Source organism: Gasterosteus aculeatus, chromosome 9, assembly GCF_964276395.1.
Source record: "Gasterosteus aculeatus chromosome 9, fGasAcu3.hap1.1, whole genome shotgun sequence".
NCBI classification, from domain to species: Eukaryota; Metazoa; Chordata; class Actinopteri; order Perciformes; family Gasterosteidae; genus Gasterosteus; species Gasterosteus aculeatus.
The window spans coordinates 1,402,040-1,423,510 of NC_135696.1; the positions used below are offsets into that span (position 1 = coordinate 1,402,040).

Consider the following 21,471-nt stretch of genomic DNA (forward strand, 5'->3'; position numbering starts at 1 on the left):
CCGCAAAAACGATACGCGACCTGAGTCATCGCTTTTAACCGGTAGCATGACCCCCCCGTCCCCCCCCTCCCCCCTTCCTCCCCCCAGTCCCGATGAAACAACTCATTTTTCTTCCCCCGGTGTGTTTGTTCCAACGAGCAAAACAAAGCAAGGTCACACCGAGTGCTAAGACGCCGTTATGCAGATCCACGGAGATGGAAAGAAAGACGATGTATATGTGCGTACGCGAGCGTGTTTATCGCTGCTTAATGCCGGGTCGGAAATGCAAAGCTTAATATGGCTTCCTAAGCATGGCCGCCTCTCAATAAATCATTAATGAATAATTTTCACAGGTGACAGCGTGTGCCCGGGAAAAGCAAAAAATTGTGTGAGAACGCACGTCTTCCATTGGCTAAATGCTAATGTTTTCAGAGAATATTGCACATACGTGTGTACGTGTGTTGTGTGTGTGTGTGCGCGCGTCCCGGCTGGCGCGTGTGTTAATTCCTGATGATAAAGCACAAACAGACAGGTGTGTTTGTTCTCTTGAGCACCTTTCTGCCCCTTAGAAGCTTCAGGTAATAACACCATCCATCACCGGCCTGTGTGGACACGTGTGTGCGCCTCCGACACAAAGGTCAAAAGTGGGAGGAGTTTGCAGGCACGCAAGTTTAATCCGAAGTCCCAGTGCGTGCATTTATATATATATATATATATAAATGCATGCACTGAGACTCTGAGCCACACACACACACACATACACACAAGATGCCCGGGACATGAACATCAGCCGAGTACATGCATTAGCGCGCAGCGGCAGCTCCCTCTGCTAATGAAGAGGGGAAACATTGTGGAGCGTCAAGTCTGGGCAGGTGTGAGGAGGAATAAACAAATAATGAGAGCAACACTGCTGCAAGATTACGGCACTCATTACAGGACTTAATCGGCTGCTTTCAGGGAACTGGCTCCTTATTTTCCACTTTGTCTCTGCATCTCCCATCTTCGTCTTCCGTATTTAACACTCGCCCTTCAAACCTGAAAGCACGACTGGCTGCAGAAAAAGGGAGAAGTTCAAGCTGGCTAATAAAGTCTCGACCCTCAACTGGCTGCACTTCATCTTTGGGTGACTTTGGGTCTGCGAGCATCACAAACGACATGAAAAGAATCTTGAAAAATGAGGACAGCATCGATTCCCGCCGTGATCTGCATCCTCAGTCAGTTTGACACACGCTGAGCTTCTGCTCCACGCATGGTTCAATCTGTGACACGTGGTCAGGACGGCACGATGTCGGGATGTCCAGAGTTGGAACTGCAACGCCGTTTTAACGTGGGGGGGGTGTACTAATTTGTTCTAGGCCTCTGATTTGCCAGCGGGCCGCGTAACTTTTTGACAGCAAGCGCTGCAGCGGTGAATTTCCGGTGGGATAAGCCCGCGCTGTCGGTGCCAGCACGCTTGTTATTCTGATGATGCAAGGAGAGGAGGGAGGAAAAGCTTCCTGATCTTCATTAAGAATGACTCAGCTGCATTTTCTTTTTGGAGCCGTCAGCATTTCCGAAGCCGATGACGTTCCAGGGGTTTTGCCAGGAGAGCCATTCAACACCGCTATCGAGAGTAAGACTGAGGCCGCCCCAGCTTGGATTAAAATATATCATTGGCAAGGGCAAGAGTGTGTGTGGGGGGAGGGGGTGGGGGGCAACAGTGATAGCAAACTCGTCAAGAGCGCTTTATATTAAAATTCTTAAAGCGATTAAAAAAAGTTAAGAAACCTAGTTCAGCCCTTGCTCCTTATATATTTTAAGTTTGGACAATCACATCTTGTAAGATTAACAAAGCGAATCGTGTACTTTCATTATTTAACGGAGATTTTCTTTGTATAAACATCACGTGTGTTTCTTACCTGTTTTTATCTTTATTACTGACGCGCAGGCGGCACGGCGGTGTGGCGGTTAGCGATCTCCTCTCACAGGAGCGAGGTCCTGGGATCTAAAGAACCAGCAGCCTCTCTGCGTGGTCTGCATGTCCCCCCCCCCCCGGTCTCCTCCTGTCCCTGTGTCCACCCCCGATGCTGGCTGCAGGACAAGCAGGGTAGAAGATGACTGACTTACCAGAAGTGTTTTCCAAGCGGCACGAGCAGCTTGTCTTTCATCACCGACGATCTGGAACAGGTCGGACGTCGAGGTCACAATATCTGCGTTACAAATGAGTTGTAAATGTGTGCATCTCTTGAATGAGCCCCATATGTTCCTGTATAATCTGTATAATTGTAATTCTTTTGATAATTATTTGGAGTGCTTCCTGAAAGAGGAATGCTAATTCCTCTCCTGTTTCTTTGACTGAGCAGTGTACATAAAATGCTGGCGCGAACTGGATTTTCTACAATAATGCTCAGCGTTTTGCTCAGTGTTACGGCCTTTTCCTGTTTCTTCTCTTTTCCGCTGCAGCAAAGCCGGCTGAATTTTAATGCAGCAACAAAGCCAATGGCCACCATGGCGGCTCAAGGGGGATTTCTTTTGTTTATTTATTTTTTTCACAAAGGAGACATAAGAGCTATAATGCGCTGTGTGGTCGAGCTGGAGTGTAAAGAGAGACGGCGGCTCGACGGACGGCGGCAGAGGGAGAAGCCTCGGAAAAAGGGCTTCAGAGAGATGAAGGCTCACTAGGAATAAAGCAAGCGGCTGGCTGTGGTGTGTGTGTGCGTGCGTGTGCACGTTTGCACGTGCGTTGTGCAGACTCGATGCTCTGTCAAGACCTATCAGCTCACATACCTTTCTTTAAAAAACTGACAGTCGGGAAGTAAAAAGGAGCAATAGAAGAGAGAATGTGTGTCTGCGAGCTACATGTCTGACTTGCATAAGTAAAATAGTAAAGTAATAGTAAACACGTGTGTGGAGGTGATAAAGGGAGGGAGAGAAAGAGAGTTAATAGGTTCCTTTCTCAAATTTACAAAACCTGCGTGCCACAATAATTTAGCTCGATGGGATTTCTGGCTTCTAAAAACACATGAGTGAAATATGCTGCAGATAAAAGAGTCAATTTGAAAACTTGTGAAGGAGGATTTTTTTTTGCACTTCTGGGTGCACCGTTAATCCGCCCCAATAATGACGTGGCCTTGTATACAGAGCCAAAAGATTGTTTTACTTTTAAGAATTAAGAAATTAAAAAATCCTACACTGGGTACACGGAGTCACGAGGAAGCCATCGGCCCCTTTGGAAACCAACACGGTGGCCGTGTGGAAGGGAGGCGGTGGGGGTTTGAACTTCAGAGTAATGCGTATCCATGCATGCGTGTATTATTTGTGAATGGGTGATGTTTGGCTGCACAGCAAACAAAGTTTGGTCAGAGACAGTAACCTGCCAATGAAAATATTTCAAACACTGTGATGGAACTAATTGAGAAGCTGACGACGTTGTTGTCAGAATTTACTTAATTTTTTTGTTTTATTTGAGCAACTAAAATATCTAGTTTCCAGAAAAAATTGTGGTTTAGGTTGAATAAAGTGTTTGCAATGTGAAAAATAACTAGGTTTGTTACGTAACCTGTGTGAGTCTGAAGTATTAGAGGGGTAAGTAGGGACATCGAATGATGCATTGCAAGTTTAAGTTCAAATGAAATGAATGGGAACAGCACATAGGATAAGAAAGGAACAAATACACTTAGAAGCAAAATACTACGACCGCTTGCAGGTTGCAGTACGATTAGCAGCATTTGTAAGCCTGTGTTAATGTGTCATACCCCTGCAGGTTTGTTTCAGCTTGTTCCTCTTTGTCACGACAGTTTGTCTGAGTGGGCACATGGTGTTGGAGACTCCTCCCTTGGATATATTGAATATTTTAACAACTTTTTGACTGATACTTCTGCAGTGAGAGCGCAAATGATTTGGCCTCCTTAGAGCTCTGTTACGTACCTAGTTGTATCGTGTTGCTTCATGAAAAAACAACCAGCTGCTGATTACAGGGCTTTATCTCGCTGACAAATGCTACTAATTGGCCTTCCACCTAATGTGGTTCACCTCTAGAGGTGTTTACAGTTGGGATTTAGCTATTCCATTATGTTAGAGGTGTTGACATTGAAAAGGCATCCATGAAACTATTATAGACCAATTATATGTTAATTATAAAAGAGGCTGTTTTTTTATTTCTATCATGACTAAATGGAATTGATTGACTCTTACTGAAGAAACTAGCTCCAAACAATATGGGCTGAAACAACCTTCAGCTATGAAAAGCAAAGCCAATAAGAACTGTGTACAACTTGCATTGTCTCTATGTCCATTAGAGGGGGACTCCTCTGGTTGCAAACAAGAAGTCTCATTGAGAGGAGCACGTGGGTCCATGGTCTTAGTCACTAGTCTTGAGTCTTTTCAATACAACACGATGTTCATCTAGAGTCAAGTAGACCATAAAGTAGGGTGTGCTTGAGCGCGGGGCTACCTTGAGATTGAGAGCTCGATACCGTATGTCTCTACCTCCCTTATCCCCGTCCCAAATATGCTCACTTCCAATTGGTAATCGAAAAAATGCAAGATGTCGATGACCGTAAGTCAAGATAATGACGACCATGACGCAGAACTCAAAGCATCCAACGGCCTTAATAACAAAAGTGATGACTATTTCTTCCGTTAGCTCCAGAGGTTAGCTTTCCATCCACCACTTTGCTCATTAGAATTCTTTCTACTTTGGCAAACAGCGTAGTTATCAGGAGTCCATGTTCTCACGAAGAAAACCGCGTGCATAAACGGAGAGGTGCCTCTCCAGTCGGCCCTCTACTCTGTTGGAAAAGCCAAAGCACTGGCTGCTTTGACCACGTTCCACACCCCTACCTACCCGAGAGCTGCTTATCCCATGACAGGTGGAGGCGGGCGTGGAGCTTGGCGTGAGGCGGTTCACGGATCAAAGAGGTGAGCGCTGAGCTAAAGTCCTCCACCAGGCGGGATCTAGTCTGCTTACGGGCAAACTGCAGGGGATCCGGGGCGGGTGGTTTGCGGAGGGATCACGGTGAGTCTACGCGAGGAGTTCCGAGTGACCGCGGAGGTCACTGCAGTCATTAACAACCAAATGTGCCGCAAGAACAATAGAATTGGCGTTGCGTCAGACATTCGTGTGCCTTTGGCAAAACAAGAAAAGCTTCAGTTTCAGCGAAGCCCGAGGCCATTTTAGAGGATCATTGATTCAAATCTAAATGGAATGAATCATGAAAAAGTAGTGTTTCACTCTGACGGAACCCAGGACGTTGACAGTGCTGAATTTAGTTTTAAAGAACTCCAACATTAAAAAAATATTCGTAAAGGGAATGGAAAGAACTGCAGGGCGCTGTGACCTGCGAGGTTTACCGCTGCTGGAGTATCAGAGCACTCCTAATTCAAATCACACAATGTAATTGCGTCCATCTCTTGATGCTGAGTGTCCAGCGTTTCACTGCTTTAACGTCCTTCAGCGCCTCTCCTCCTTCTACATAAAAGTCGATGCATCAGTTCCCACTTGTGGTCCCACACATATACTCATTCCAACACATCCCGGCACTTTGCGAGACCCCTGGTTTTTACTTTTCTAACATTAAGGCAACACCAGTTGGGGTAGAAATAAGAACTAAAACAAAGAAAGACTTAAACAACACGGCATCAATTGTGAATTAAGTAACTTCGCAACACAAAGGTAACAAACTTTGGTTGAATATGTGTGTTTGAGCGCGTTAACGCCTCAAAAGAAAAGGGCCGTCAACACCAACATGCCTTAACATTATTATTGAGTTTATTTTGGTTGCCCTGCCGGCTTGAAACCTGTTTTGAATTTTATCGTATTGTCAACAAATTCCACCAAAAGACTAAAATCAACCATGAATGCATCCTGCTATCAAGTATCCGCCCTGCATCACACCCCAACATATCCATGCCTCTTTCAGTTCACCTCTAAGACTACCAGCCACGCTGTCACACTGGGTGACTGCTTCCTTTATCATGAGGAACATGCCATTTATTTCGATTAAATCCCTCATATTATCTGCAGAGGAACATAATTATGAACAAATGCAAGATTAAGTTATCTATATCTGTAATACCTTATTGCTAAGTATTTGTGACCTGATTTACACCTTCAGGAACACTTTGTTCTGGGAAAGTGGTGTATATTTGGTGATCAAATCAGTGACAATGAGATAAACATAGAACACAATATTTGCAATATTGCTAACTGGGTTTCGGTGGGGACACTTCCAGGAGAAGTATTGACGTTTTCCTCCAGTGTTTACTTCAAAAAATATGACTTTGTAACCAAATCTTTAAAAAAACAACATGTTGTTTTGAAATTTTGGATGCATACAGACTGATAAATAGGAGAATAACTCTACAACAACTATAAGCCTCAAGAATCGGCCCTTTAAGTTAGAACCGTGCTTGTGATTGAACCAACCGTTTGGAAACCGGCAGTGGCAAAACACGTCTAATTGCTAAACGTCCGGTCTGGTTTTCTGTTGAACATTGACGTGTGAAAAGTGATTTATTTTTGCCAGCAGTTTGAAATCAGAGGAACTGGAACTTAAGGGTCTTATCTGAGCTGCTGTGGTTTGTGTGTTGTGCTATCTAACAGAAACAAGAGAACATAGAAGCGCACATTGCCGACACACCTTGAAAGATGCTTTCTAAAACATCCGGCCAACTTGATCCCTTGAATGAAACAGTTGCAGAGTGTAATGTGTGTCAAGCTGTGGTCCTCTTTTGTGATGGAGCAAACAGGATGAAAATGGATGCATGTGTTTCTCCAAAGAAGAATGTGCATGCCTTTTAAAACACACAAACACACAGCAGTTCACTTTTCATTCAATATGCAAATTTCAAACCGCAGTTAATTTGCTGGTTCATGTTCAATTATGTCTCATATAACGGCGCTTATGGTCAGCAGATTTTTTCTTGAGTCAACTGCACTAAACGTAAACTAAGGTGAACCTATGCAACAGCCACACGTCTGCACGCGCGCCACGGGCCAAAATCCTGCCATTGATTTCGAGGGGAATAAAAAAAAAGGAAAAAAAAGTGTAAAAGTGCGTTTAGGTGGAACGACAGAGGGCGCGGGCGCGCGCTGATGCCTTTGGAATGTTAAGCACATCGACCCGCAAACACACGGACACGCACACGGACACACACTCAAGTGTTTCCTGCTGCAGCTGAAAGAGCAGAGATGGAAAAGGAGGAGAGTGAGGAAGAAACAGAACGAAGAGGGAGAGAGGGGGGGGATGGAGGGAGGGGGGGGGGGGGGCTCTCTGCAATGTAATCGTACACTCTCAGTCTTTGTTTACTCTCTGTCACCCACAAACAGTTCACTATAATAGCAACACACGCCTCACTTGGTCAACACAGCATTAGGATGGGGGGATTGGTGTGTGTGTGGGGGGGGGGGGGTCCACTTTTCCCCATTTGTCTGGCCAGGCACAGCCGGCCCACAGACGGGCTGACTGGGGGAAATCAGACATGCAGAGGCGGTTCTAACGGAGAGCCGGTGCGGAAGCCTCGGTGCGGTGTTCAATACAGCAGCAGATCCGATGCTGCAATGCGCTCCTCGGCGTGCAGGTCGGTCCGCGCAGCTCTGCGGGCGTGCGTGCGTGCGCGCGCATGAGTGTGTGTGCGTGCGTGCGTGTGCGAGGTGGAGGATACCGTCACCAAAGAATCACAAAGACACGACCCGGTATATAGACACACACACACACACACGCATGTGTATATTTTGTATATTTGATGTGTTTTTTATGTATTTCCCCCATTGGTGCCATTAGGCAGTGCAGTGTGTGTGTGTGTGTGTGTGTGTGTGTGTGTGTGTGTGTGTGTGTGTGTGTATACTATTGTATAAATCACTGCAGGCCGTGAACATCGCAGCAATTTCCCCATTAAGTAGACTATAAGTGACCATCTCCGTCTCCTTCACAAAAGAATGAATGAAGCCCTCCACATTTGCCCCGGCAAAAGAGCTGCACCAGCAGAAATATGACTGAGCTGACTTGTACTAAAGACCCCCCCCCCCCCCCCCCCCCCCCCCCCCCCCCAAGTCTCCCTTTGTCCTTTATATGACTGCATGAATAAAGACATTTTCCCACCAGGAGCTGTCAGCAGTCGGGACATCGAGCCATTTATTATTTCTATATGACACACACACACACACACACACACACACACACACACACACACGCACGCACGCACGCACGCACACACGCACACATGCGCGCGCACAAACGGCAACCCAACACCGCCTCTGCCGCCTCTCCCGTTACAGCTCAGCGATCGAGTAACGCGGCCGAGGTAAAAATGTTGCAGTAGCAGAGAGAGAGAGAGAGAGAGAGAGGGAGAGAGAGAGAGGGGGAGAGAGAGACTGCAGCGGCGGCGGAGATCAGCAGCAGTCCCAAGCAGTGCAGGTGAGAGGAGGGGGGAGAGCGGGAGGAGGAGAGACAGAGAGAGAGAGAGGGAGGGAGAGAGAGAATGCGGGACTCTTGGAAAAAGACGCATCTACTACATTCGGTCCGTCGCCGAGGCATCCATCCCGAACACAGAGCGCCGGCTGCTCGGGTTTACGCTGGATTGACGACGTTGATGCTGATGATGTTGTTGGAATCTCCTGTCTAGCTCCAAACCTAGAGAGGCTCTCATTTGGGTGTTTTTTTTGGAGGGGGGGTTTGATGGGGAAAACATGTGAAATATCAGGAGAAACTCGCCCTGGGAAGCTCTCTTGACTCCCTCCCAACTTACGTGAAGGAATCCTCCGGCTTGGCACGTTGCTCCACTGCGGAGAAGAAGAAAGAAAGGAGGAGGAGGAGGAGGAGGAGGAGAACGCAGCTCGCTGAAGGTGAGAGGAGATCCGACAGCAGCATCCCAAACACTTTTTCTCCCCCCCAACAGATTCCCGTCCCTGTTGTCGGGTCCGTGCGCTCGGCGGCGCGCTGCTCTTCTTTTGTGCGCTGCTGCATTGCAGTTTCTAACTGTCCCACGTGTGACTGGAATACACTTTTTGTTCAAGGAACTTGGCGTTATGACCCGGTAACCGTCCTCGCGAGGGACCGGGACGTCTCTCCGGTTTACCGGGGAAGGAGAAGGCAAGTGGATTTAATCGAACGCTGGTAAATTAGTTGGCTCTTCCCCCCCCCTCGCAGCGGGATGGGCTTTTTGTGCCACGAACCGCCCCGCAAAACCTTATTATTATAAAAGTTGCGGGGGTGCACTGCAGTGTAAAGGGGCAGAATAAAGAAGGAGAAGCAGCCCGCACCGCCGGGGAGAAGCGCTGCGCCCGGACCCTTAAGCGGCCGCAGAGAGGAAGGTTCGAGTCGGGATAGACCCAACACCCGCGCTGCGAGCCGCGCCGGACCGCACGGCGCCAATAAGGAGGAGAGGAGCCGCGGCTCGGAGGAAGGAGAGGGAGGGAGAGCGCACGGGGGAGCCATGCAGGGGCTTGGCGCAGTGCACTCTTCCGCCGCCGCGCGGGCTCTCAGCCTCGTGGTCCTAGCGCTGCAGATGCTGACTCAGCTGCCGGGCGCGGACTCAGCCCTCCGCTACCGGGTGGCGGAGGAGGGCCCGCCCGACGTCAAGATCGGCAACGTGGCCGTCGACCTTGGCCTCACCGCTGGCACGGGCAGCGGGGATGTCACCTTCGCCCTGGAGAGTGGCTCCGAGTTCTTTAAGATTGACAACGTGACGGGAGAGCTGACGACAGGCCCGCGGCGCATCGACCGGGAGAAACTCCAGCAGTGCCAGATGATATTTGACGAGAACGAGTGCTTCTTGGACTTCGAGGTGTCAGTGATTGGCCCGCTGCAGAGCTGGGTGGACCTGTTCGAGGGCCGCGTGGTCATCACTGACATCAACGACAACACACCTTCCTTCCCCTCACCTGTGCTCCAGCTCTCGGTGGAGGAGAATCGCCCCATCGGAACCCTTTACCTGCTGCCCACAGCAACGGACAGGGATTTTGGACGGAACGGCATCGACCGCTACGAGCTGATTCAAGACGGTGCGACCGGGTCAGGTTCCACGAGACGAGTGGCCCCAGGGAACCCCGTCGCTAGAGTGGAGGGCCTCGTGGACCGCAGGGGTAGAAGCGGCGACAGCGGAGGAGGACCCAGAAGCACCGTGTTCGAACTGCAAGTTGCAGATATACCAGATGGCGAGAAACAACCGCAGCTCATTGTGAAAGGCACATTGGATCGCGAGCAAAAGGACTCCTACGAGCTGGTTCTCAGGGTGCGAGATGGAGGGAACCCGCCGCGTTCCTCGCAGGCCCTGCTTCGCGTTTCCATCACAGATGTGAACGACAATAGCCCGCAGTTTGAGAGGTCCACATACGAGGCAGAAATGGCAGAAAATGCCCCTCCAGGTACGCCCGTCCTCCAGGTCAGAGCTTCAGACCGCGACATTGGAGTCAACGGGCAGGTGGAGTACGTCTTCGGAGCTGCCACTGAATCCGTACGCCGACTCCTGCGCCTGGACGAGGCCACCGGGTGGCTGAGCGTCCTCCACAGGATTGACAGGGAAGACGTGGCGCAACTGAGGTTCACAGTGTCGGCCCGAGACCGCGGTCAGCCGCCCCGCACCGACCGCGCCACCGTGATTTTGGCCGTCCGGGACGAGAACGACAACGTTCCCGTCGTGGAGATCCGAAAGATCGGACGGATCCCAGTTCGAGATGGAGCCGCGTTGGTGCCGGAGAACGTCCTGGTGGACACCCCCGTGGCTTTGGTTCAGGTGTCAGACCGAGACCAGGGAGAGAATGGGGCCGTGACGTGCACAGTTGTAGGGGACGTCCCATTCACCCTGAAGCCAGCTGGGGAAACGGCGCTCCCGCCCCTACCTGCAGACGAAGCCTTTGACAGGTAAGCTAAACCAAAGGTATCCCCTCATGGCACGTTACTGAAATCCATGAAAGAGGAAAGAACTAACCACTTATTGATGAGTAGCCCCTGAATGTACTCTGAATTCAAGAATTATATGAGAGATAAAACGATACTAAGACAACACATTCTGATACTGAAGTAATGAACCAGTATTTAAATTAATGATGAGGTGATCATTAAGAAACTATAACTCAGTAAAATGAACCACGAGGTGGCACAGAAACAAACTTTGTACATATTGAGCTAATGATATTTGGATATGTGCCATGAACCACCCTGAATTGCAGATACCAAGAAAAATGGTTCTCATTCATTGATAGAATGGCCAAATTGATCCGATACACAACATACATCATTCATGGGGAAACATTTTGTTTTTTGTTCTTACCAGAGGTTAGTACTATTTTTATCTATTATGTCTTCTAGCCATGATGACCACACATTCAGCAGATGAGATTAGAGTGTTGTTGCTTTGAGATTTCTTTTCAGCTCATTTACTAATGCTTCAGAGTACTTTTAACGTCATACAATCTGTATGCGTACATTTTAATTGAAGTCAAGGGTTATAGACTTTTTAGTTAAGTTACTACTGCAGTGCTGTAAATGTCAGCACCCTTCATTCCATTGTTGAGATATTTTCTAGAGGTATTGAATGGAGAGCGTGAGGGAAATAGAGAAGACCGTCTTAGGATATCAGGGCTACTGCTATGACATCGGTGCAATATGGCTGGTTGCTTTATTAGTCTCAGGGCTGTCCATGACAAAAGAAAGTCTGAGTCAGAGTACTAATCATGATAGGCCTTCAACAAATTAAATAGTACATTTAATAAAGTAAGAAAACTGTCTTAGTGTCCCCAGTATTGTTGTGTCTCTGCGGCTTACTAGAGTCATTCAGGAAAACCTTGTTTTAAAGACCAAAGCATTGTAGAGCTCAAAGGATTAGTAGATTGATCGATTGATTGATTAGTCAATTTAGAGAAAATGGATCGCCGACCACTTTCAGGATCAATTAAGGGTTTCAGCATTTTAATAAGGCAATACATGCAGTAATTCTCTGAGTAAGTCCCTGTCCAATTCTGAAAAGATGAGACCATTTTATGTTGTATTTACACATCTCTGGATTTGGTCCAACAACAAAAGGTGTTTTTAGGCCTTCACATGCATGGGACAATCGTTTAGGTGCAACCAATTTCACCACCATTTATTTTGTCATGAGAACTTTCATCACAATTGCAATGCAACTGAAAGGGGTTGACGTTTATTTTTGGGAGTCGGGTTGATTTTTGTAAACTATAACGAAGAATAGAATGAAGCCATCAAACAATCACGTTGGGTGAAACAGTCAAAATGTGGCTATAGTTTACAGCATGAAACAAGATCCGTGGTCCAAAATGGGAAGACAAGCTGTGTTGGTCCCTTCAACGCGGCCAAGATCCCTTTCTTCCCATCTTACCTTTCACAATATAAGCCCAAGATATTAAAAGACCAGTTTAAAATGGTGACTTTGTTGAAGTTAGCCAATTGACCGTAATGGAGCAGCACTACTATTTTAAATGAACAACATCTGTATCATTTCTTTTCACGGTATCAACCACATTCATGAAATCTGTTTTTGAATTACTTTCACAGGAATAAGAAAAAGTACTTCTTACACACTTCCGCCTTGCTAGACTACGAGGCCACCAAAGAGTACAGTGTCACCATTGTGGCGGTAGATTCTGGCAGCCCCAGCCTATCCAGCAACAGCTCACTGATGGTGCGAGTTGTGGATATCAATGACCATGCCCCGGCCTTTCCCCAGAGCGTCGTGGAGGTCCACTTTGCTGAGAACAACTCACCTGGTGAAAGGGTAGTCACTGTTGTGGCCTCCGACGCAGACAGTGGAAAGAATGCAGAGATTGCGTACTCCCTCGACCCTGCAGGAAACGGGCCATTCTACATAGATGCAGATAATGGAGATATCCGTGCCACGGGCGTTCTGGACCGTGAGCTAAGAGAGAGGTATGAACTCCGGGTGATTGCCAAGGATAAGGGCACACCTCCCCTGCAGGGCTCCACCACGGTCGTCGTTCAAGTGACCGACCGCAATGACAATGCGCCAAAGTTTGTTCAGGAAATCTTCACGTTCTACGTCAAAGAGAACCTGCTCGCCAACCGACCGGTCGGCATGGTCACCGTGACCGATGCCGACGAAGGCGAGAACGCCGAACTCAGTTTGTTCGTTGAGATGGATGAGAAGAAGGCCGGTGAGAAAGCGGATGGCGAAGACGGCGAGAAGAAGAAAGAAGAGGTGTTTTCCATCGAGAACAACACAGGAACCATCTTCTCCTCGGCGTCGTTTGACCGGGAAAAGCTTTCCACCTACACCTTCCGCGTCCGCGCTGTGGACGGAGGGGAGCCTCGTAAGACTTCCACCGCCACGGTCTCGCTCTTTGTGACGGACGAGAACGACAACGCGCCCTCCGTCACTTCCCCGGCCAATGAGTCCTACACCCTGCTTCCGCCTGCCAGCAGTGCCCGCACCATCGTCAGGACCGTGACAGCCGTCGACTCAGACACCGGCCCCAATGCGGACCTTCGCTACGCCCTGGTGGGGGGGAATCCCTTCCAGCTGTTTGAGATCGGCCACGCCAACGGGGTGATCACTCTGGCCGAAACTCTGGAGCGGCGCCACAGGGGCCTGCATCGCCTGGTGATCCGGGTCAATGACAGCGGGGCACCTTCCCTCTGTGCCACCGCCCTGGTACACGTCTTCATCAACGAGAGCTTGGCCAACGCCACACTAGTGGATGCTCAGGTAATTTTTCTATTCAACGTGTGGAACGTTATCTTAGCAACAGTAAGTGAAGTAAAACACATGCAACTTGAATGAGTGAAAGCCACTGTGCTGTTTTGGCGTGTGACCGCTATTCTTCTATAATTTCCCTTTAAATCAATTCACCTAATGGCTACTCTGATAAAGCATTACAATGAAGGAGGGAGGTAATGACAAACAATTGTGTCTCCCAATTGTGCTTAAACTAAACCGGTAAGAAGATTTTTATTTTTTATTTTTGACAGGATGAGACTCCACAGTTTGCATGGTGTTGCAATTTTCTTCCCATTTCTGAGGAAATAATTGCATCTATATTTATCCCAGAAAAAGAAGCCTGTTCCTCTTTTGAGGGCTATTGGCAATTCTTGCTTCTTTGTAGCTTGAGTGTTCTTTGTCCAGCATGCATTCTTATAATGACCATGTGGTTAAAATAACTGTTATTTCGGAGTGGTTCTTTTTTTTTATGCCAAATTGAACTCAGAGCTGAGAGCATTAGGTGTGTGTGTGTGTGTGTGTGTGTGTGTGTGTGAGAGAGAGAGAGGGGGAGAGCATTAGGGGTGAGTGTGCTCGAGAGGTAGTGAGAGAGATGGCCCCCTCCCAGTTTTGGTCTTTTAATACAAAAGTGTGTTCATCTAAATGGCATTTTGGCTTTGGTAGTTTCCCTTCACAACAGGCCTGATTATTGATGGGCTTTTATTGTGCTGCGCAGAACCCGCTGAGCAGAACAGCACAAGGAAACAAACTTAGAGAAAAGCATTATGAAGTCCCAAATGCATTATGTTTGCAGGGGGAATAAAGTGAGATGCTCGAGTAGCAGGTTCTCGCCGGCATGAAAGATCCACGCTGAGGCGAGGAGGTAATTGACTAGACTGCAGATACCAAAAATACCATTCAGTTCAAATTTAGCGTATGTTACGCTGCCGGTAATCTTTCTCTCTTCTCCGCCCTCATTGTATTAATCAAATGCGCTTCCCATTATGCTTTGAAAAATGTTCAACTAAGCTATCATTTCTGGCAGGTAATAATTACTAAAACATGCGTCTGTGGCGTGGCCAGTGCCATTTTATTGACTGGTAATTAAATCGCCTCCGTGGCTTTGTGGTTACTTTGTTTGCTCTGAGCTTGCAGTCTGTGGTTTTTCTCACACACACACACACACACACACACACACACACACACTCCAAACTTTGTTCAGAACACGTCTCCTCCGAGGGAAAAGGTCTTCAGCTGTCAGGTCTGTGCGTGTAACATGACGTAAACAGTCAGCGACGAGACGTTTGAGAGTAATAGAGGTAACAAGCTGAAATTTCCCAAAAGTGCGTCAAGCGAAGATCGCTTGCAGACCCCAAAATACCACGCCATCCTTCACTACCTTGATAGGCTCTTTTTGTATCAACGCGTTCAAACGGGAAAAAAGTGTTTCATCGCACTCTGCCTAAACCCAGACAGTGATCTCAGAGGAAGACACGCCTTGGAGCGCAGATGTTGGAAGAAAGGGCGCCGCCACGGCAAGCTGTGCATGTTAGGATATCTGTGGTGCCTCCCTGGGCCTTTCAACTCGGGGAAAAACAGGAGCCCCTCTGGGACTGGATATTTCCAGCTGAGCAACATAAACTTATTTCTCATTTTCTAGCATGTTAGCAAGGGCAGGTTCGTATTGCTAAAATGTTCAATCCCAATTTAAGTCATTTCACATCTCGACACACACGACAACACGGCCTGTCTTTTGATCATTCAAAAAATGAATAGTGAATGTGAAATATACGCATTGTGAAGAGCATACAGATACCCTGGATGCACCTAAATGAAATGATGAAGCCGCGTATTGAGATTTCTCACTATGTGATTTCCACACGATGCTCTTTGGTGAATCACCAAGCTGAATGATCGGCCCTCCGCAGATGTTACCGTCTAGCTCTTTTCCGCAGTATTATCACAACTACAACAACGCCGTGCTCTGTCTGCCCCCTTTGGGTTCTCGGGATCCTCGACACTCACAGATAAATCTCGTGTTTTGGCAGGAAAAAAACATCTCGTGTGATCACAGCGTGAGAGTGTTGACTCGCCTCACATACAGAGACAAGTTGGCGTCCAAAAATAAGTTGTGTTTTACTGCACTATATATAGATATATACATGTTGTGTTTTTTTAACGGCATCGGCCAGCCAATCAAAAGTCTGGACACACTTTCTCATTGAATCGAATGAGAAAATGTGTGCAAACGTTTCACTTTCTACAGTGGGAGTAGAGTGAGGTACAAACTAAACAATCAAGTTGGTGAGAATTAGACCAAACGCTTGGTAAGCGGCAGGAACAACAGTGTTGACAGGCGGAATCAACCGCAGCGGGCCTAAACGGCGCCGGCTATCGAGTGGAACAATAGGGTATAAAATGTCCGGGCCGGTACAAAAGCTGCCTTTGATTACAATATGCATAGTTTAGTTTGATTGTACGGAGGAACTTGGCAGAGTAATTCAGCAGAAGTCATTGAGGAGAGAACACCTCCGTCTCATAATGAAGTCAAACCGAGTGGTGGATGGGTGCCAGATGTAATTAGGGGAGGAGAACGTCTGCTACTGCTGCAGCGCCGCGGCAGAAAATGACTCAAGTCTTTTTCCATCCAAACGGTACTGGGTGAGCCACATGTTGGGTAATTAGCCACAATGTGATACTGCAGAGTCGGAGCTGGAGGAAGTGGTTGTGATATACGAGGCGCGGCTGTCATTCGGGTATATTTAAGGTGCTTTGTTCATCGGAAGTAAGCCGTCTTGTAGATCTGATTAACGCTCTCGGTGGTGATATGTTCCCATTCTTACAATCGCTGTTTAATCTCAGCGTTCTTTTAGTCTTTTTTTTTTCAAATCTGGAAATGGGGAATTGTCTCTTTGAATAGCGATAATAGTTAAGAACTACCGAGACTACGGCTCCCGGTCACCGCATCGATCGGCAGCCAACATCGGGCTGCTCCGGGTCAATAGCGTGGTCGCCGGTGACAACGCACACAAGCGAGTCCCTGAAGAGTGCGAGGCGTCGGCGTGTAGATGGATGGCGGCGTGAAGCCGCAGCCCGTGCTGCAGAACAACTCCGGGCTGCGTCAGAGAGAGAGCCAATGAGGCGGCGGCCAAACACTTTTAACAGTCTCTGCACACACGCACTTGCACGTGGACACAGCTATACATGGCGGGGACGCGCTCTCGCATAGGTTAAGTGCACATGGCGCTGCGTCGCTGTTTTCCATGTGTTTTGCTCACGCTGAGCCGGAGAGATGCCCAGCAGAATGAGAATGGGGTGGGGGGAATAAAAGAAAAATACCGCAGGCGGAGGGAGAACAATGGGGCTGAGGGGGGAGCGGAGCGCAGCCTGGCGGGGACAGGCCCGCTGCAGTGGAGGCGGGATAATGGAACGGGAGCAACACGAGTTGCTCGGGAAAAAAAAAAAAACAATGAAACACGACGCGTCTCTACTCTTATCTGTGCGCTTTATTGGAAGTGAGAGTGACTAATGCGCCTCGGTACGAGTGAGCCCAATAATAGGTCTTAGAAAATGTGATAGTCAAGTTCCCGCGCCGCAGATGCGCGAGCGGTGCTCTCGGGTGCAACACTCAAGGTTACTCGCCCACCACAGGGGGGGCTGAAATGCAACTTCCCACTCACCTTTCGCTCCCCGTCTCTCTCCCGCGCTCTTTCCTGCGAGCTTTATTACCCGGGCGCTCGGAAGGCACCAGGGATTACACCGGTATATAATTTCCTGCCTTGACAGGCCAAAGGGAATGACGCGCGGCGCTCGGAGACGAGGTGTCAGGGCTGCAGAATAGGTCGTCTCTCTAATGGACAGCTCACACACACACACACACACACACACACAGACACACACACGCCGCGTGGGCCGGCGTAGCGGCATGCATACGTTTCCGCCTGCTTGTGTTTTCCCCGTAGCTCGCCTCGTCTCCGGATAATCACCGTCCCCAACACAGTTGCCATGTATTGATTAGGCATGTTCGGATTCATGACCCCGCCCCTTATTCCCTGCAAGGCTCGGCAGACCAGAACTGCACATGGTCTCCTGGAGCACGAGTCTGCAGAACCAGCTTCAACATAACCCCCTTTCAGCGTCAATGTGTTTGATCCATTATTTAGTCTCCTCCATCTCAAACCCAGAGACAAAATAGTACAAATTGATCAGAGTGGGCGATCGTGGATTTGCCTCGCTTAAAATAAATCTGTTAAACCCCAAGAGCAGGGAACAGGACCCTCGGGTGAAGTGATGCCACGGGGCACACGCGGCCTTCTATCCGTCCGTCCCCGGCGCGAAGTAAATTGCGATAGCAAATGCTCAGTAAATCCACGCCCACGCTATCATTTACAACAGGGCCATTGTTGGTTGAGGAGACAGTAGATGTGTTTGTGCTCCGGGGACATAATCACAGCACGTCTGCTGTCTTCATTTGCACATTTATCGACTGTTTTCTATTCCCTCTCCCAACCGTCCCGGACCCTAAAGTTTCCCTTTATTCTTTTAATCAGCTTTAAACAGCGTAATCCCAGGCATTCCGTGTACCCGAGCAGATGATGTGAGATCACAAGCGGAGAAATTACAGGCACGACTTGAAATGCTGCAACTGGGAAGCAAGAGCAATTATACATTTAGTGACATTCTTTGTGCTTGGGAATAATGGAGAGGCTCCCGCGCTAAAACACGCGGTGATGAGTTTAATTAAGTGGAAGATGCTGTTTGATGTTTCTCTGAGGCTCGCACCCACTGTGTCATCTTTTACAGTCACAGTTGGACTTTTTCTTTCTTATTTATGTTGCCTCTCTTTGTTGCTTTACTCTCCTTGACTCTGCTTCTTCTTCTTCTTCTCTTGTGCCTCTCCTCTGCACCCCCCCCCCTCCCACCTCCCTCCCAGGTGGCCCGAAGCCTCATGGCTCCACTGTCCCTGGACATTGCAGGAGACCCGGACAGCGAGCGCGCGTTAGGGAAGCAGCGCCTCAGCGTCGCCATCGGCGTCCTGGCGGGGGCCGCGGCGGTCATCTTGGTCATCCTGCTCGTAGTCACCGCCCGGCAATGCGGCGCTCAGGGCAAGAACGGCTACGAGGCCGGCAAGAAGGAGCCGGAGGAGGACTTCTTCAGTCCCCCGGGGGCTCAGCCGCAGGCCGCCCGCGGCAGGGGGTCGGACCGCGGGCGCAAACCCCGCCGGGACAAGCGCAACGGAAGCGGCGCCGGCGCGGCGGCCGGCGGAGGCAAGGCGGACCGGTCCCTCTACAGCGGCATCGTGACGGTCAACGGACTGCGTCGGCATGGCAACGACGACGACGAGGAGGACCTGAGCAGCGCCAGCGAGCGCCTGGCCGCCCGCTACTGCGCCATGGACGGCGACCCCGGCAGCCCGAGGATGGGCGGCGGCAGGAGGCACCAGTCCAGCCCGGATCTGGCCAGGCACTACAAATCCAGCTCCCCGCTCCCCGCGGTCAACCTGCAGCCCCACTCCCCCCCGGCCGAGGGCAAGAAGCACCAGGCGGTCCAGGACCTGCCGCCTTCCAACACCTTTGTGGGCAGCGGCGGGTGCGCGGGGAGCGCCGGCTCCAGCAGCAGCAGCAGCGGGGGAAGCGGCAACGCCGACGCCATGTCCCTGGGATCCGACCAGTGCTCGGAGTACGGCTGCCAGACCGGGAACAAGTACAGCAAGCAGGTAGGAGCTCTGCGGTACCGGGGGAGACCCGCCAGGGTTTCTTTCAGATTTTTAAGATGGATCAGCGACTCTTTATGTCGATCCAACTCCAAGATCTGTTTCTTTGTTCACACGATCGACCGCGAAGCCACGCCGCTAACATCTGAACACCATTTCATCGCCAAAGAGTCCCGAGCCTGCGAGCGGCGTGCCGCCCCCCCCGTTTTCAGAGCATGTGTGCGCAACCGGCATCCCTCAGATGAGCGAGATCGAATGCAGGGGACATGAGTCACCCCCCCGTGTCAGGCACGTGCTCGCCCTCAGTATGCACCCCCGAGGATCCCAGTCAAGAGTGGGGACGCAGAGGGAGTGGGCGGACAGTTGCCTCCAGCGGGGTAATTGGTCATTTCGCGTCCCTGCATCCCCTGTCATGCTGTTATCCATTTAGCACATATGTTTATTCTGCAAACGATAGTCGTTGTAGCGAAAATGAATGAACGGGCTTTGGTGTGTTTGCTCCACAGACGCTCCGGCTAACAGCCGGTGCCCTGCTGACGAAGAAGTACTGCATGCAGACCACACACACACACACACACACACACACACACACACACACCATCTATCATGTTGGACACACTGACACAGCAGGGCCCCCCCCCCCCGGTCCACGGCGGGCACTCCCGGGAGCCGCGCATGACTGACGGCTCACCCTTCTTAGAGGGGGCGTCGGCTGGTTTCCTTGACGGACAGCTCAACGTCCGTCATCCCCGTGGTGCAAGAATGTGCTGATGCGGTCATTAAAAAGAGGAAGGAGAGGAGCTTCTTCTACGGCTAATCAATTCATACGCGGGGGGGGCTCTCTGATCCTGCTCAACACACACACACACACACACACACACACACACACACACACACACAGAGGTTAATCCATTACGCAGTCAATCCGCTTAATCTGCCGTTCCCGGGGAATGAAAATGCTTACTGGGAGAGTTCGGCGTTCACGCTTACGTGCGCTCCAAACATGGCAGCACACATACGAGACGCGCAGACACACACACACTGACAGCTCAATGAATTATTGATCGCATGGGGTAATTAACTCCTCTGCTGCGGTGGAGTGTGCCCCCCCTCCTCCCGTCCCGGGACACAGACCTGCGTGCGTACGTGCCTCAGACTTTGGCCGCACGCGCTCACTTACGTGTCAAAATGTGTCAACTCAAGCAATTTGGCGGGCAGGTGTTTGTGTCGGCGGGCGCCCGTCACCGTCGCTTCAGGCGCCGCTTATTTCGACGTGGCATTTTTTTTATACGTGAGTGCGAGTGAGAGATGGACTCGGTGGCGTGTAGGTGCCAAACGCAGGAACTGGGACTTCAGACCGGGAGTAAGAGAGAATCATGGGAGGTTTGGGGGGAAGGAAGACAGAGCAAATGAGAAGGGAGATAACATTTCAAAGCTACTTCACAGGATTAACGAAAACTCCCCAAAACGGCTCATCTTTAGTCAGGACATCAGCAAACCAACTGGTCCTAATGGGAAACACACAAACGAGAATGAAGTGCATGGGAGAGGCACGATGGACGTCTCTCTTTGGAACCCAGAGGAGAGGGAAGAATCAATGGGAACGAATGAGAACGTGTTGAAGTGTTAAAGGGGGGGTTGAGATTCTTCTTTCCTTTCTGTTTTTACTTTGGGGGGTTAAATTCATTGATAGCATGAGCGCATTTGTTCAGTACAATCCAGAAGCGTCACACTTATTTTCGGTTTGGCAGCTGGTGTGTGTGTGTGTGTGTGTGTGTGTGTGTGTGTGTGTGTGTGTGTGTGATCATGGGGGTATTTTCTGATGCCAACACGATTCCTTCAGTGGTTCCAGTCCAGATAACAAACTGTGCCTTCCTAGAATAAATAAGATTAACTTCTTACGCACATATAAACCCACAAGAGGTCTTAACATATTTTAGGTTTGGAGGTTCCATAGACGTCCGTGCTGACGGAGAAGGTGTAGCGCGGTGTGTGTTTGGAGAGAGGCGGCGAGGGAGAGCGAGGGTGGACTGCTGAGATGTGGGTCATCAGGATGCCCGTTGGCACGTTAATGATCACAGCACTCACGTGGCAATGCAGTCAATATGGCAAAAGCGCCCTCGTTCTGC

The 21,471-nt window shown here is 49.6% G+C and overlaps 1 protein-coding gene across 1 annotated transcript in view; it reads left to right on the top strand.

Moving 5' to 3' along the window:
- The first annotated feature begins 8,358 nt into the window (after positions 1 to 8,358).
- The window catches only part of pcdh7a (protocadherin 7a), a 33,682-nt gene continuing 20,569 nt past the window's right edge, over positions 8,359 to 21,471 (top strand). Inside the window, exons 1-3 of the mRNA XM_040187131.2 lie at positions 8,359 to 10,820; positions 12,471 to 13,638; positions 18,563 to 19,345. Of these exons, the coding sequence (XP_040043065.1) occupies positions 9,394 to 10,820; positions 12,471 to 13,638; positions 18,563 to 19,345 (3,378 nt within the window). The 5' untranslated portion in view covers positions 8,359 to 9,393. The remainder of the gene's footprint in view (positions 10,821 to 12,470; positions 13,639 to 18,562; positions 19,346 to 21,471) is intronic.